Source organism: Dendrobates tinctorius, unplaced genomic scaffold (genome assembly GCF_039654945.1).
Source record: "Dendrobates tinctorius isolate UK_male_01 unplaced genomic scaffold, ASM3965494v1 ptg000162l, whole genome shotgun sequence".
NCBI lineage: Eukaryota > Metazoa > Chordata > Amphibia > Anura > Dendrobatidae > Dendrobates > Dendrobates tinctorius.
The window spans coordinates 50,583,442-50,598,101 of record NW_027361829.1 but is presented as its reverse complement, the minus strand read 5'-3'; the positions used below and the strand labels follow the sequence as shown (position 1 = coordinate 50,598,101).

Here is a 14,660-nt window from a genome sequence, read left to right as displayed (position 1 = left end):
TTTTGCCCAAGACAGCAATGAGGCACACAGTGTGCATCGCAGTTATAGACTTCCAACCCTAGGAACGTCGAGTAATCATTGCAAAAACATTAGCAGCGGCAGTGTAAGTGATAAAAGCAATTTCTGTGAGTCGCTTCACACATATTTTACACCATCCTATGCGCAAGCAGAACAGAGTACAAGTCTGACACATAGTGAATGACTGTAGAGGATGGTGCAGGAGTATCTGGAGCTCAGTATCGGTGCCATCAGGAAGCGTGTGCCCCCCCTTTTGCGTTGGTCTTCAAAAATGGTAGAGAGGTCTGAGCTCCTCAACCATGCCTTGGAGGTTTTGTTATGCCCGGCAGCCAGCGTTCTCTCAGAACGTGTTGTCAGCACTACTGGTGGAGTCCTGACAGATAAGTGCATCCATCTGTCCCCTGAAACTTTAGACAGCCTAACTGTCATGATTCATCTGTCGGGTGACTCAAGACCAGGGGCTCCTTCCCTGTCCCTAACACTAAGGGGCACCCTAGCTTGCGTTATTCTCTGGCATACTTCTGAAGATGAAGATGCTTGGGTCTCCACCCTTTCTCCTGTGTTAGCCTTCCTTCTGTTATCTTCCTCCACCCAGGGAAGATGGGGGCTACTCTGCACAGTAGTACACCAACTCCACAAACAAGGCAACACAAATAAGGGTTAACAGAAAACTCCAGGCATACAAAATATTCACTCACATAAAACAGAAGAATACAGCGGTAAGTGGAGGTGGGGAAATAAACCAAAATACAAAAGGATAAGGAATTAGCACACTCACAAACCAAACAACCGTCACAGATAACTTCCTCCAACACTTCTTTTCAAACACCTCTCCCTCCTCAAGCCATGCAGGAAATGCTATCTCTGACAACGATTTGTATCAGAGGCCAGATTATAAAGGGGAAAGGAGTGGCTAACTAAACTCAGCTGCGAGCTCAGAGATTTTCAACATGGCCAATAAACCCCTGTTCTGCCAGAAGGAATAAATGCCATTAAAATGAAGAAGTGCTTCTTCTCAGCATCTGAGTAGGAGCAATAAGATCCTGTGGTCTTCTGGCTCCACACTGTCACGGTAACCCTGTAACACTAATTTTCATCAAGATGAACAACTCATGGATCTCCAAGGACTTTTGCATTCCAGTTGCAGACAGGGCAGACTAGACGATGGTGTAGTTTTCATTATGCTGCATTGATCTTGCCTTGGTGGTGCAACAATCAGAAGCTGTGTCCACTGCTGTTGCTTTTACAATTTGCCATTTTTTAAATCACCTACTATTTCTTCTATTCCACCTGCTTTTTCTTCCTCCTGAGTCATGACAAGCCAAATTTTTGGTAAATGGAGACTCTTATTTGGGTCTCCTTGTTGTGTGTTCTCCGTAGTGACATGTGTCTCATTATACTATTTCTATTCTGAGGAAATTGATGACACTTTGGTGTTGTGTGCCAGTATTTTTTTGAAATGTAGAGACTCCAACTTGGGTCTTCATCTGGTGGGTTGCCTGTAGTGGAAGGGGTCTCAGAGCACCAGGCCTACACCTGTCACTCATCCACTTCTTACTTATCAATTTGAAAGCCAGAAATGCTGGGCCAGGCTCTATGCCATCCATCTCTTCTATGGCATTATAAAATTTCTACTGTGGGTCAATCGATGCCACCTTTCTTGGTGTCTTCCCCTAACTTTTGGAAATGTTTTGACTCCAAGTTGGGGGTCCATCTGCTGGCTTGGCTGTAGTGGAAGATGTGTCGGTCCCTATTATACTATTTCTTCTACTCTAGCGTAATTGAGGCCACACCGGTCCCTCACACACCTAATTTTAACTTAAATTTAAAGCTGTAAATCCTGGCCCAGACCCTGTCTCATATATGGCCCATGCCAGACTGCTGCACCATTATAACATTTTTACGGTGGGTCAATTCATGCCACTTTTCCTGCTGTCGGACCCTAATTTTTGGAAATGATTGGACTTCAAGTTGGGTCTCCTTCATGCTTGTTGCTTGAATTTGTCAGGGCTCTAGAGCACCAGATCGACACCAGTCACTCATTCACCTGTTACTGATCAATGTTTAAGCTAGAAATGCTGGTCCAAGCCCTGCCCCAGGCCCTGTCCCATGCATCCATGCTGTACAATTATGCTATTTGTACTCTGGGTCAATTGATGCCACTTTTCCTGGAATTTGCCCCTAATTTGAGCTGTTTTGACAGATTTTGGGCACCCTGAAGGTGTTGTCTACGCATTTGGTTTTGCTTCTCTTTGAATTCAATGGGGTTCAGATATATTCAGCACGCTGTTTGGCGCCGATCGTAACCAAACCTAATCTTCAAAGGTCTTTCTCATCTCTAGTCATATCACAAATGATCAAATTAATCCACTGCAAATCGACTACAAGTTGAATTCCATGACATTTGTAGTTCTCACTTAATTTGACCAATTTGTGAATTGATTCACCTGGATGAAAAAAAACAACACCTTTTCACGCATCAGCCAGAGAATAGATTTACATGATGTCAGGCGCGGTCGTGCTGGCTTCCATATAATGCCTTGCAGCTATCACATTACATGCTTTAGTGCAGCCAATTAGGGGAAACATTCACAATCACTATAAAAAAAAACTATACAAGCAAAGCAATGGTCATTTTAGGGTTTTATACTCTGGGGATTGAAGGTCAAAGTGATAAGGAGGTACAGAAAATACAGAGTCTGTATGACTGTGAATTGATTAGTCCATGATATACTGCAGTACAGCACCTTTTTTTAATTCTTCATGCTTTACATTCAAGGAGGACAGCTTAAAACCTATCAGTCCTAATTACCTAATGAAGAAAAAAATACTAAAACCAAGGCTTGTTTGCAGGGCCGGACTGGGACTAAAATTCAGCCCTGGCATTTGAAGTTACACAGGCCCACTAGTCACATGGTGACTATATAATATCTTTGTACACTTGTAGGTTACAAGAAGTGAGAGGAGATTAACACGACTATATAACATGTAGTCACAGCTGTGCCCAGTATTTCAGCTCAGTCCTATTTATTGCTTTTAGGTACAGTACTCCTCCCAAATCTCTGTCCCCTTTTGTACGCACGGTAACAGAATTCCTGGCAGAACTGCTCTCTATTGGGCAACCAGACCCCCTGGTCATAGCCACCCCTATCATACCTCACAACTTTTGAAGAAGGGAAAGATGGACAAAGACTGCGGCGCGCATAGCGCGCCGCTGCAAATTTTGCCCACGCCCAGCCACACCCATTTCACAACTAGTCACACCCATGTACACACCTAATCGCACCCATTTAGCACTGCTGATCACACTGACTGGTACTGAGGGCACAGTGGCTGGCATTATGGGCACACTGACTGGCACTAAGGAAGAGAGAAAACAGAGAGAGAGAGAGAAAAAAGAAAACCGAGAGAGAAAGAAAGGGGAAAGAAAGAAAGAACAGTGAGAGATAGAGAAAGAACAGAGAGAGACAGAGAAAGAACAGAGAGAGAAAGAAAGAGGGGAAAGAAAGAAAGAACAGTAAGAGACAAAGAAAGAACAGTGAGAGACAGAAAGAACAGAGAGAGAAAGAAAGAGGGGAAAGAAAGAAAGAACAGAGAGAGACAGAGAAAGAACAGAGAGAGAAAGAAAGAAGTAAAGAAAAGAAAGAAAGAACAGAGAGAAAGAGAGGAAAGAAAGAGGGGAAGAAAGAACAGAGAGAAAAAAGAAAGAACAGAGAGAGAAAGAAAGAACAGAGAGAGAAAGAAAGAACAGAGAGAGAAAGAAAATGAGGGAAAGACAGAACAGAGAATGAAAGAACAGAGAAAGAAAGAAAAAGAGAGAAAGAAATAAAGAAAGATTCTACAAAGATACTATAGCAGCCCGACTCCCATTGTAGTGCCCACCTGAGCCTCCCGGTGCAGGAGGTATCATGATCCGCTCACATGGCCGGCATCCCCGGTTCCAAGGCGATCCTGCTGTCTGCGCTGTCGGAGGAGGACACGGTGATGGATCTGAAGCATTCCTGGTTCCGTCACAATCTCCTCAAGAAATTCTCATTTCCGGTCAGCTTCCAGCACATCACTTCAGGTGGAACGTCATGTGTGTGTTTTAAAATGCTCCTCGGGGCTCCGCCGTGTACTCCTGTGTCCGTGGGAAAAGCCCGCTTTGTATGCTTTGTACACACTTGGCTCCTCTCCGTACATCCCGTACACATATGGCTCCACTCCATACACACGGCTCCACTCCGTCCACCTCGTACACGCGTGGCTCCTCTCCGTACACCTCGTACACGCGCGGCTCCGCTCCGTACACCTCGTACACGCGCGGCTCCGCTCCGTACACCTCGTACACGCGCGGCTCCGCTCCGTACACCTCGTACACGCGCGGCTCCGCTCCGTACACCTCGTACACGCGCGGCTCCTCTCCGTACACCTCGTACACACGGCTCCTCTCCGTACACCTCGTACACACGGCTCCTCTCCGTACACCTCGTACACACGGCTCCTCTCCGTACACCTCGTACACGCGCAGCTCCTCTTCGTACACGCGCGGCTCCTCTCTGTACACCTCGTACACGCGCGGCTCCTCTCCGTACACCTCGTACACACGGCTCCTCTCCGTACACCTCGTACACGTGCGGCTCCTCTCCGTACACCTCGTACACGTGCGGCTCCTCTCCGTACACCTCGTACACACACGGCTCCTCTCCGTACACCTCGTACACACACGGCTCCGCTCCGTACATGCGTGGCTCCGCTCCGTACACCTCATACACACGGCTCCGCTCCGTACACCTCATACACACGGCTCCGCTCCGTACACCTCATACACACGGCTCCGCTCCGTACACCTCATACACACGGCTCCACCTCGTACACACACACGGCTCCGCTCCGTACACCTCATACACACGGCTCCTCTAAGTACACCCCGTACACACACGGCTCCACCTCGTACACACACACGGCTCCGCTCCGTACATCTCGTACACACGGCTCCTCTCCGTACACCTCGTACACGCGCGGCTCCTCTCCGTACACCTCGTACACACGGCTCCTCTCTGTACACCTCGTACACACGGCTCCGCTCCGTACACCTCGTACACTCACGGCTCCGCTCCGTACACCTCGTACACTCACGGCTCCGCTCCGTACACCTCGTACACTCACGGCTCCGCTCCGTACACCTCGTACACTCACGGCTCCTCTCCGTACACCTCGTACACACAGGGCTCCGCTCCGTACACCTCGTACACACAGGGCTCCGCTCCGTACACCTCGTACACTCACGGCTCCGCTCCGTACACCTCGTACACTCACGGCTCCGCTCCGTACACCTCGTACACTCACGGCTCCGCTCCGTACACCTCGTACACTCACGGCTCCGCTCCGTACACCTCGTACACTCACGGTTCCGCTCCGTACACCTCGTACACTCACGGCTCCGCTCCGTACACCTCGTACACTCACGGCTCCGCTCCGTACACCTCGTACACTCACGGTTCCGCTCCGTACACCTCGTACACTCACGGCTCCGCTCCGTACACCTCGTACACTCACGGCTCCGCTCCGTACACCTCGTACACACAGGGCTCCGCTCCGTACACCTCGTACACTCACGGCTCCGCTCCGTACACCTCGTACTCTCACGGCTCCGCTCCGTACACCTCGTACACTCACGGCTCCGCTCCGTACACCTCGTACACACAGGGCTCCGCTCCGTACACCTCGTACACTCACGGCTCCGCTCCGTACACCTCGTACACACGGCTCCGCTCCGTACACCTCGTACACACACGGCTCCGCTCCGTACACCTCGTACACACAGGGCTCCGCTCCGTACACCTCGTACACTCACGGCTCCGCTCCGTACACCTCGTACACACAGGGCTCCGCTCCGTACACCTCGTACACACAGGGCTCCGCTCCGTACACCTCGTACACTCACGGCTCCGCTCCGTACACCTCGTACACACGGCTCCGCTCCGTACACCTCGTACACACACGGCTCCGCTCCGTACACTTCGTACACACAGGGCTCCGCTCCGTACACCTCGTACACTCACGGCTCCGCTCCGTACACCTCGTACACTCACGGGTCCGCTCCGTACACCTCGTACACACACGGTTCCGCTCCGTACACCTCGTACACACACAGCTCTGCTACATCCACACTGTAAATCCTGACCCCACACATACATACCTCAACCAGTACCATGACAACAGCAAAGCAGAGTCTTGCAGACGGTAGAGGCAAGGCTGAGCGCACAGGACCTGTGATGAGGTCACAGGAGAGGCGGAGTCAGGGGTGACATGATCGGGGGTCTGGACAAAGGCTCCTGCTGATCATGTGACCCCCTGACTCCTCCCCTCCTGTGACCTCATCACAGGTCCTGCGAACAGAGCGAGCAGGCAAGCGAGTGCGACGCTGTGAGTGGCTGCGGAGGGGAGGGGGTCTCATGCTAAGGCGTGGGGGGAGGCATGGCGGCTTATCTCCCTGCAGTGCGGGAGGAACTTGAAACTATCACCGCCGTGCCCGCAGAGGGCCGGCGGCAGGAGCAACAGTGGCCGCAGCAGCTGGCAAGCGGCCACCCGCGGCCCACGTGACAGCGGCCCAGCGGGAAAATGCCCGGTTGGTTATATTGCCAATCCGGGCCTGCTTGTTTGTCTGAGAAAGAGTCTTTAAAAAAGTGTTCATTATACAGTAGTGTTCAACATAATAGCAGTGTGTTCAAAAACATGAGTTAATCCCAAAATATTTATACTAGTTTTTATTTACAGCATTGGGAACATTGCACACTCTTTTGTAAATCAAAACATGAAAAGAAATGTATGTAATTTTTAACTGCTTTACAAAAAATAACAAAAAATGAACATTGGGCTGTTCAAAAAATAGCAGTGTCTTCATTTGCCTATACAAACTCACAATCTGTACTATTTTTTGCAGATTTGGCATTCCTGTGATTCACTAACCTAATATTTAGTTGTATACCCACAGTTTTTTAGAACTGCTTCACATCTACCGTATGTTGCATAGAACCAACTAACTTCTGGCACCTGTCAACTGTAATTCCAGCCCAGGATGCTTTGACAACATCCCACACAACATCCCACAATTTTTTGGCATTTGTTGGTTTTGCCTCAGAAATGGCATTTTTAATGTCTCCCCACAAGTGTTCTATCGGATTAAGGTTCGGGGATTGGGCTGGCCATTCCATAACCTCAATTTTGTTGGACTGGAACCAAGATTTTACTTATTTACTGGTGTGTTTAGGGTCATAGTCTTGTTGAAACACCCATTTCAGGGGAATATCCCCTTCAATGTAAGGCAACATGACCTCTTCAAGTATTTTAATATAGGCAAACTGGTCCATGATCCCTGGTATGCGGTAAAAAGGTCCGGCACCATAGTAAGAAAACACGCGCATATCATGATGCTTTCACCACCATGCTTCATTGTCTTCAAAGTGTACTGTGGCTTGAATGCAGAGTTTGGGGGTCATCTAACATACTGTCTTCAGCCCTTGGACTCAAAAAGAACAATTTTACTTTCATCAATTGAAAAAATGTTTCTGCATTTCTCATTAGGCCAGTTGATGTTGTATTCGCTTCAGCACGTCTTTTTTTAACAATGGGACTTTGCGGAGACTTCTTGCTAAAAAATTAGCTTCATACAGGAGTCTTCTAAATGTCACAGTTCTCACAGGTATCTTGAGACTGTCTTTCATCATCCTGGAGTTGATCATTGGCTGAGCCATTGTCGTCTTTGCTATTCTTTCATCCATTTAAATGGCAGTTTTCCATTTTCATCCATGTCTCTCTGGTTTGGCTTTCCATTTTAAAGCATTGGAGATCATTTTAGCTGTACAGCCTATCATTGTCTGCACTTCTTAATCAGTTTTACCCTCTACAATCAGCTTTTCAATCAAAGTTAGGGTATTGTTACACCTAGCGATGCACCAGCGATCCCGACCAGCGATATGACGCGGTCAGGATCGCTGGTGCATCGCTAGGTGGTCGCCAGTGAGCTGCCACACAGGCAGATCTCACTAGCGACATCGCTGGGGACGGGGATCGCTACTTACCTGTCAGACATGGCGATCCTGCGTCCTCCCGCCCGGCTCCACGCGTCGTTCGTCGGCGCCACAGGAAGCGCAGCAGGAAGTGACCGACGAGAAATGATCCAGCAGCTTCTCGTGCGATCAGCGATAACCAGCGGGGGAGCCGGTCGGAGGTAAGTATCATATGCAGCGATATCGCTAGCAATATCGCTGCAACGTCACAAAATCGGTGACTTTACAGCGATATTGCTAGCGATATCGCAGTGTGTAACGGGGGCTTAAGCTGTTCTTCTAAACAATGTCTCGAACAACCAATATTTTTCAGGCTTCCAAGGAGAAATGCATGTACAACATGTCCTGGCTTCACCCACCAAAAGTTAAAGTTAAAAGTTTTAACACTTGGATTTAATATTAAACCAGTAGATGCCACATGAATACAGTGGCCTGTAGCAGGTCCTAGCTTTTGGGGCATGTACAAGAAAATGTGTCATCTTTAACTTTAGCGCTTTTAGAGATCATTTCATCTTCAACTTGCTTAACTGTCCATAATAACAGTAATTTTGACCAGGGATGCCCAAACTTTTACTTGCCATGTATTTATGTAGTTTTTCTTGACAATCTTTTTTGGGGAAGTGGGGTAATGTAACACCACAATTGAAATAAACTATAGATTAAAGTTAAATGATTAATTTTACAAGCATTGCATTGAACAAAACAATTATTTGGATTTGCTTTCTTTTAACCACACTCCTTTATGAATTTTTTTGATAAAAGTTAATCAATAAATTATATATATCCTAAACGGTTTAATTAATACCTAGAACAGCTACCGTGGAGAAAGAATAAAAAAGTTAAGGCCCTTGAGTTACAGCAACACAAAAATCATCTTTTTTCATAAAACATGTTTTAATTGTGCATTTTTTTAAATATATATAGGGTTTCTATGTGTTAGGGCTCATCAAAAGTCATTTTTTCTTTTACAAGTGCTGCAATGTATTTCACAGATAACACTTATACTGTACCTATAATAATCTATATGGTATTTCACATGTCTGAATTTTTTCTTGAACCGTCGAGTATCAAATCAAACTAGCCAATGCAAGTCTATGGGTTTGTGAAAAAAATCGGACACTTACAGTGGGGAAAATAATTACTTGATACAGTGCCCATTTTCAAGTTTTCCATCTACAAAAAATGGAGAGGTATGTAATTTTTATCAAAGGTACACTTCAGCCATGTGAGACAGAATATTAAAAATAAATTCAGATAATCACATTGCATGATTTTTACATAATTAATTAGCATTGTATTATATGCAATAAGTATTTGATACAATAGAAAACCAGAACTTAATATTTGGTACGGAAACATTTGCTTGCAATTACAGAGGTCAGATGTTTCCTGTAGTTCTTGACCAAGTTGCACACAATGCAGCAGGGATTTTGGCCCACTCCTCCATACAGATTTCTCCAGATTTTTCAGGTTTTGGGGCTGTCGCTGAGTAACTTTGAGTTTAAGCTCTCTCCAAAGATTTTCTATTGGGTTCATTTCAGTAGACTTGCTAGGCCATTCCAGGACCTTGAAATACTTCTGGAGCCACTCCTTAGTTGCCTGGCAGTATATTTCGTATCATTGTAATCCTGGAAGACCCAGCCAAGTCCCATCTTCAATGCTCTTACTGAGGGAAGGAGGTTGTGGGCCAAAATCTTTCAATACATTACCCTATCCATCCTCCCTTCAATAAGATGCAGTCGTCCTGTCCCCTTTGCAGAAAAGCACCCCTAAAGTATGGTGTTTTTCCTGCCATGCTTCATAGTTGGAAAGGTGTTCTTGGGGTTGTATTCATTCTTCTTCTTCCTACAAACACAGCGAGTGGATTTGATACCAGAAAGTTCTATTTTGGTCTCATGTGACCACATGATCTTCTACCTTGCCCCTCCTTGATCATGCAGATGGTCACTCGTGAGCTTCTATACAAGCCTGGACATGTGCTGATGTGAACAAGTTGACCTTGCATGCCTTGCAGGATTTTAACAGTAATGTGTTACTAACAGTAATGTTTAAGTCTGTGGTCCCAACTCTCTTCAAGTCATTGACCAGGTCCTCCCATGTACTTCTAGGCTGATTTCTGACCTTTCTCAGAATCATCCTAACCCAAAAAAGGTGAGAATTTTCAACTTATGTTTCTTTCATTTTCAAATAATTAAGCCAACAGTTGTTGCCTTCTCACCAAGCTGCTTGCCTATTGTCCTCTAGCCCATCCCAGCCTTGTGCAGGTCTAAAATTGTGTCCCTGTTGTCCTTAGACAGCTCTTTGATCTTTGCCATGGTGGAGAGGTTGGAGTTTGATTTATTGAGTGTGTGGACAGGTGTCTATTATACAGGTAACAAGTTCAAATGGGTGCAATTAATACAGGCAACGAGTGCAGAGTAGGAGGGCTTCTTAAAGAAAAACTAAGAGGTCTCTGAGAGACAGAGTTCCTGCTGGTTAGTAGGTGATCAAACACTTATTTCATGCAATAAAATGTAATTTAATTATTTAAAAATCATACAATGTGATTGTCTGGTTTTTATTTTTAGATTCTGTCTCTCACAGTTGAAGTCTACCAGAGATAAAAATTACAGACCTCTCCATTCATTGTAGGTGGGAAAATTTGCAAAATCAGCAGCATATCAAATACTTATTTTCCTCAATGCAGATGTTATCCATGTGCTGTCCAATTTTTCTGGACTGTTTGATAAGAGAAGCTTGAGGGCCTCCAGAAGGTGTTTCTTTCATCTGAGAAGAACTGATGAAGCTCTGACGAACGTTGGACACTCTGATGAAAGTCAGTCCATTTTTTGTGTACAAGAAAATTCACTTAAGTCTCAATGACCCCTTAGGTATCACTGCATTTACCTGTAGAATTATATTAATTTATTTTTACTGTCAGTAAACTACAAAAGAAAAATAGAAAGAATAATAATTATTTTTTGCATTTCCCATTTTTTTTATTCCTAAATGCATGCATTTTAGGATCAAAATCACTTCCTCCAATAGGGTTTCTTTAAACATTTTTTATTCTTTTAGCTTGTAACAGTTCCTATTTATCATTGTACATAGAGTGTAAGGGTTCACATTGATTAAAAAGTGAATTTGCCAAACTGCTTTTAACTCAAAATGTAATGAATATGCAAAAATGATTTGGAAGTTAAATAAAATAAACAACGCCATCCATTAACTTCATTACTTCTTTGGTTTAGTATACATAAATGCAACTTAAAAGACAATAATGAAACTTCTAATAAAACAATACAGGTTTCTACACTAAGCAGAAACTATGAATAATATGCCCGATGTTAATTTCAATTTCAATGAAAAACATGGATTAATACTACAATAAAATTAAAAGCAATTAATTTGAATTGAATTTATTTAAAAAGACCAGACTGTAATGGCCCCTATACATCTGTGCTGAGTAGACACAGATGCTGCCAACAGCTCTACATTATTGAACCTCATTTTGAGATATTGTTTTGTCTTTTATCAGTTCAGCAATATAGTTGTCTTCATATCCCAATATGTTTCTCAAGACCTCCACTGTGTGCTGCCCAATGACTGGAGGTGGTTGAAGTGCAGACATGTTGAAATTGCTGAATCTTACTGCTGGACCTATGAACATAAAAATGGCATCTGCTTAGTTTAGTTAGTTGCTTAGCTTCAGCTTATATGTAAGAGCTCAAAATGTAATTTACATACTTTTTCTATTTTAAGTTTTGAAGTTCAGTTAGAACTTAAATGATTTAGATAAGTTGGCTAAATCCGCTTACTTCAACAAGATCTTCCTTCTTTCTACATCTAATTGTAGATGGTGGGAGTGAAAATATAATTATACTTTATACTTCATCACTGTTCCTGGGTCTTCATGCTGACTTTATTTCTTAGACACCATACCTGAAAATTTGTGTTTGGAGTAACATTTCTTATCAGGTATGATTCTGGTGATCAAGGTGACACCAACCGTACTATAGGTCTTGTTGCTTTAGTCATACTTTAAGGGAAACTATTAGCAGAAAATGATCTATTGCTTAAATAATTTTCTTCTGTTCAATGTGTTTTTTTTTACTTTTCGACAATGTTTTATTTCCATATCACAATCTGTATTAAAAATAAAAAAAAATAGAAATCTTGCAGTTTTTACACTGGACACTGGGAAGTTATTGGACTTTCACTTTGTGTTGTTTTAGGAAACAATACCTGTGCATAGCCAAAATGATCAGACCCTGATCCTAGCATTTTATTGAAGCAGCTAATGAGTCTGTGCAATGGTCATTGTGAAGGAAGAGTGAGCTGAGTGAGCTGTGATAACATCTATTGTGAATGGTGGATTGTTTGATATTAAGTTGTGTGTAGAGGTGTTATCTGTCATTGTAATCCTGCCACCAATAAGGAGTCTTGCTTAAAACTCTTCCTTGAAGGACATGAAGTAGGAGATTAAAAATCATCAGTGCTAATGAGAAATTGCAAAATCTCTATATATAAAACTGAATGTGTGTGTGTGTGCATCACCAACCAATCACGAAGCATCTTTCATTTCACCAGAGCTGTTCAAAAGAAGCTGAGCTGTGATTGGTTGCTATGAGCAACAGTTTTGCTTGCAACCAATCACTAAGCATCTATCATTTCACCAGAGCTGGTTAAAAGAAGCTGAGCTGTGATTGGTTGTTATGAGCAAGTTTTCCCACTTGACAACACCTCAGCAAACACTGACATGGTGAGAGAAATCTAGCATCCCCAGGAACATAAGCTCCCAGTCACTGTCTGCCCCCAGAAAGGAGCAGAGAGCACATGAAAGAAATGAATCCCCCCTCCCGTGCCTATATACACATCACACATCCTCATCCAATAGGCACATCTACCCTCTTAAATGGATCATTGGTATGGAAGTCAGAGCAAATCCATCCAGAGCTTTGGTTTTGACCTCAGACCTCTCTTAAAGGGATCCCCGGTATGGAAGTTCGGACCGTTCCACTCAGCTCTGTGGTTATGACCCCAGGGTCACTTAAAGGGATCACTGGTATGGAAGTTAGGGCACTTCCACTCTGCACTTTGGTACTGACCCCAGAATTTTCTTAAAGGGATCTCCGGTATGGAAGTGAGGGCAAATCCATCCAGTGATTTGGCTCTGACCCCAGGCCTCTCTTAAAGGGAACTCCTGTACGGAAGTTAGGGCAAATCCCTCAGCACTCTGATTATGACCCCAGGGTTCTATTAAAGGGATCATTGGTATGCGTCAGGGCAAATCCACTCATCGCTCTGGTTCTAATCCCAGGCTTTCTTAAAAGGTATCCCCGGTATGGAAGTTAGGGCAAATCCACTCAGTGCTCTGGTTCTGACCCAAGGCCCCTCTTAAAGGGATCCTCAGTATGGAAGTGAGGGCAAATCCACTCTGCGTTTGGTACTGACCCCAGGCCTTTCTTAAAGGGATCTCTGGTATGGAAGTTAGGGTAAATCCCTCAGCACTCTGATTATCACCACCCCAGGCTTCTATTAAAGGGATCATTGGTATGGAAGTCAGTGCTCTGGTTCTGACACCAGGCCTCTTTAAAGGGATCCCCGGTATGGAAGTTAGGACCATTTCACTCAGCGCTCTGGTTCTGACGGGATGATGTGGGATATCAGGGGTAGTAGTCCGGTGGCTCTGGCAGACGGGATGATGTGGGATATTAGGGGGAGCAGTCCAGTGGCTCTGGCTGATGGGATAATGTGGGATATTGGTGGCACCACTAATATTCCACATCATCCTGTCACAGTCGCCGGACTACTACCCCTAATATCCCAAATCCCATCAGCCAGAGACACCAGACAACTACCACTAATATACAACATCATCCCGTGAGAGCCACCGGACTTCTACCCCTAATATCCCACATCATCCCGTCAGCCAGAGCCACCAGACTACTACCCCTAATATCCCACATCATCCCGTCAGCCAGAGCTACCGGACTACTACCTCTAATATCCCACATCAGCCAGAGTCACTGGACTACTACCCCTAATATCCATTTCATTCCATCAGAGTCACCATTAATATCCCACATCATCCCATCAGAGCCACCGGACTACTGCCACTAATATCTCACATCATCCCATCAGAGCCACCGGACTGCTACCACTAATATCCTACATCATCCCACCAGAGCCACCGGACTACTACCCCTAATATCACACATCATCCCGTCAGCCAGAGCCACTGGACAACTATCGCTAAGATCCCACATCATCATGTCAGAGCCACCGGACTACTAACATTAATATCCCACATCATCACATCAGAGCCACCGGACTACTACCCCTAATATCCCACATAATCCCATCAGAGTCACCAGACTACTACCCCTAATATCCATCATCATCCCCTCAGAGCCACCGACTACTACCAATAATATCCCACATCATCCCGTCAGCCAGAGCCACTGGACTACCACCCCTAAAATCCCACATCATCCTGTCAGAGCCACCGGACTACTACCTCTAATATCCCACATCATCCCATCAGCCAGAACCACCACACTACTACCACTAATATCCCACATTATCCCATCAAAGCCACCGAACTACTAC

At 45.0% G+C, this 14,660-nt stretch overlaps 1 protein-coding gene across 1 annotated transcript in view; it reads right to left on the bottom strand.

Moving 5' to 3' along the window:
- Window positions 1-11,098: 11,098 nt before the first annotated feature.
- SUGCT (succinyl-CoA:glutarate-CoA transferase) overlaps window positions 11,099-14,660 on the bottom strand; it is a 1,606,806-nt gene continuing 1,603,244 nt past the window's right edge. Inside the window, exon 14 of the mRNA XM_073550015.1 lies at window positions 11,099-11,708. Coding sequence (XP_073406116.1) covers window positions 11,545-11,708 — 164 coding nt within the window. The 3' untranslated portion in view covers window positions 11,099-11,544. The remainder of the gene's footprint in view (window positions 11,709-14,660) is intronic.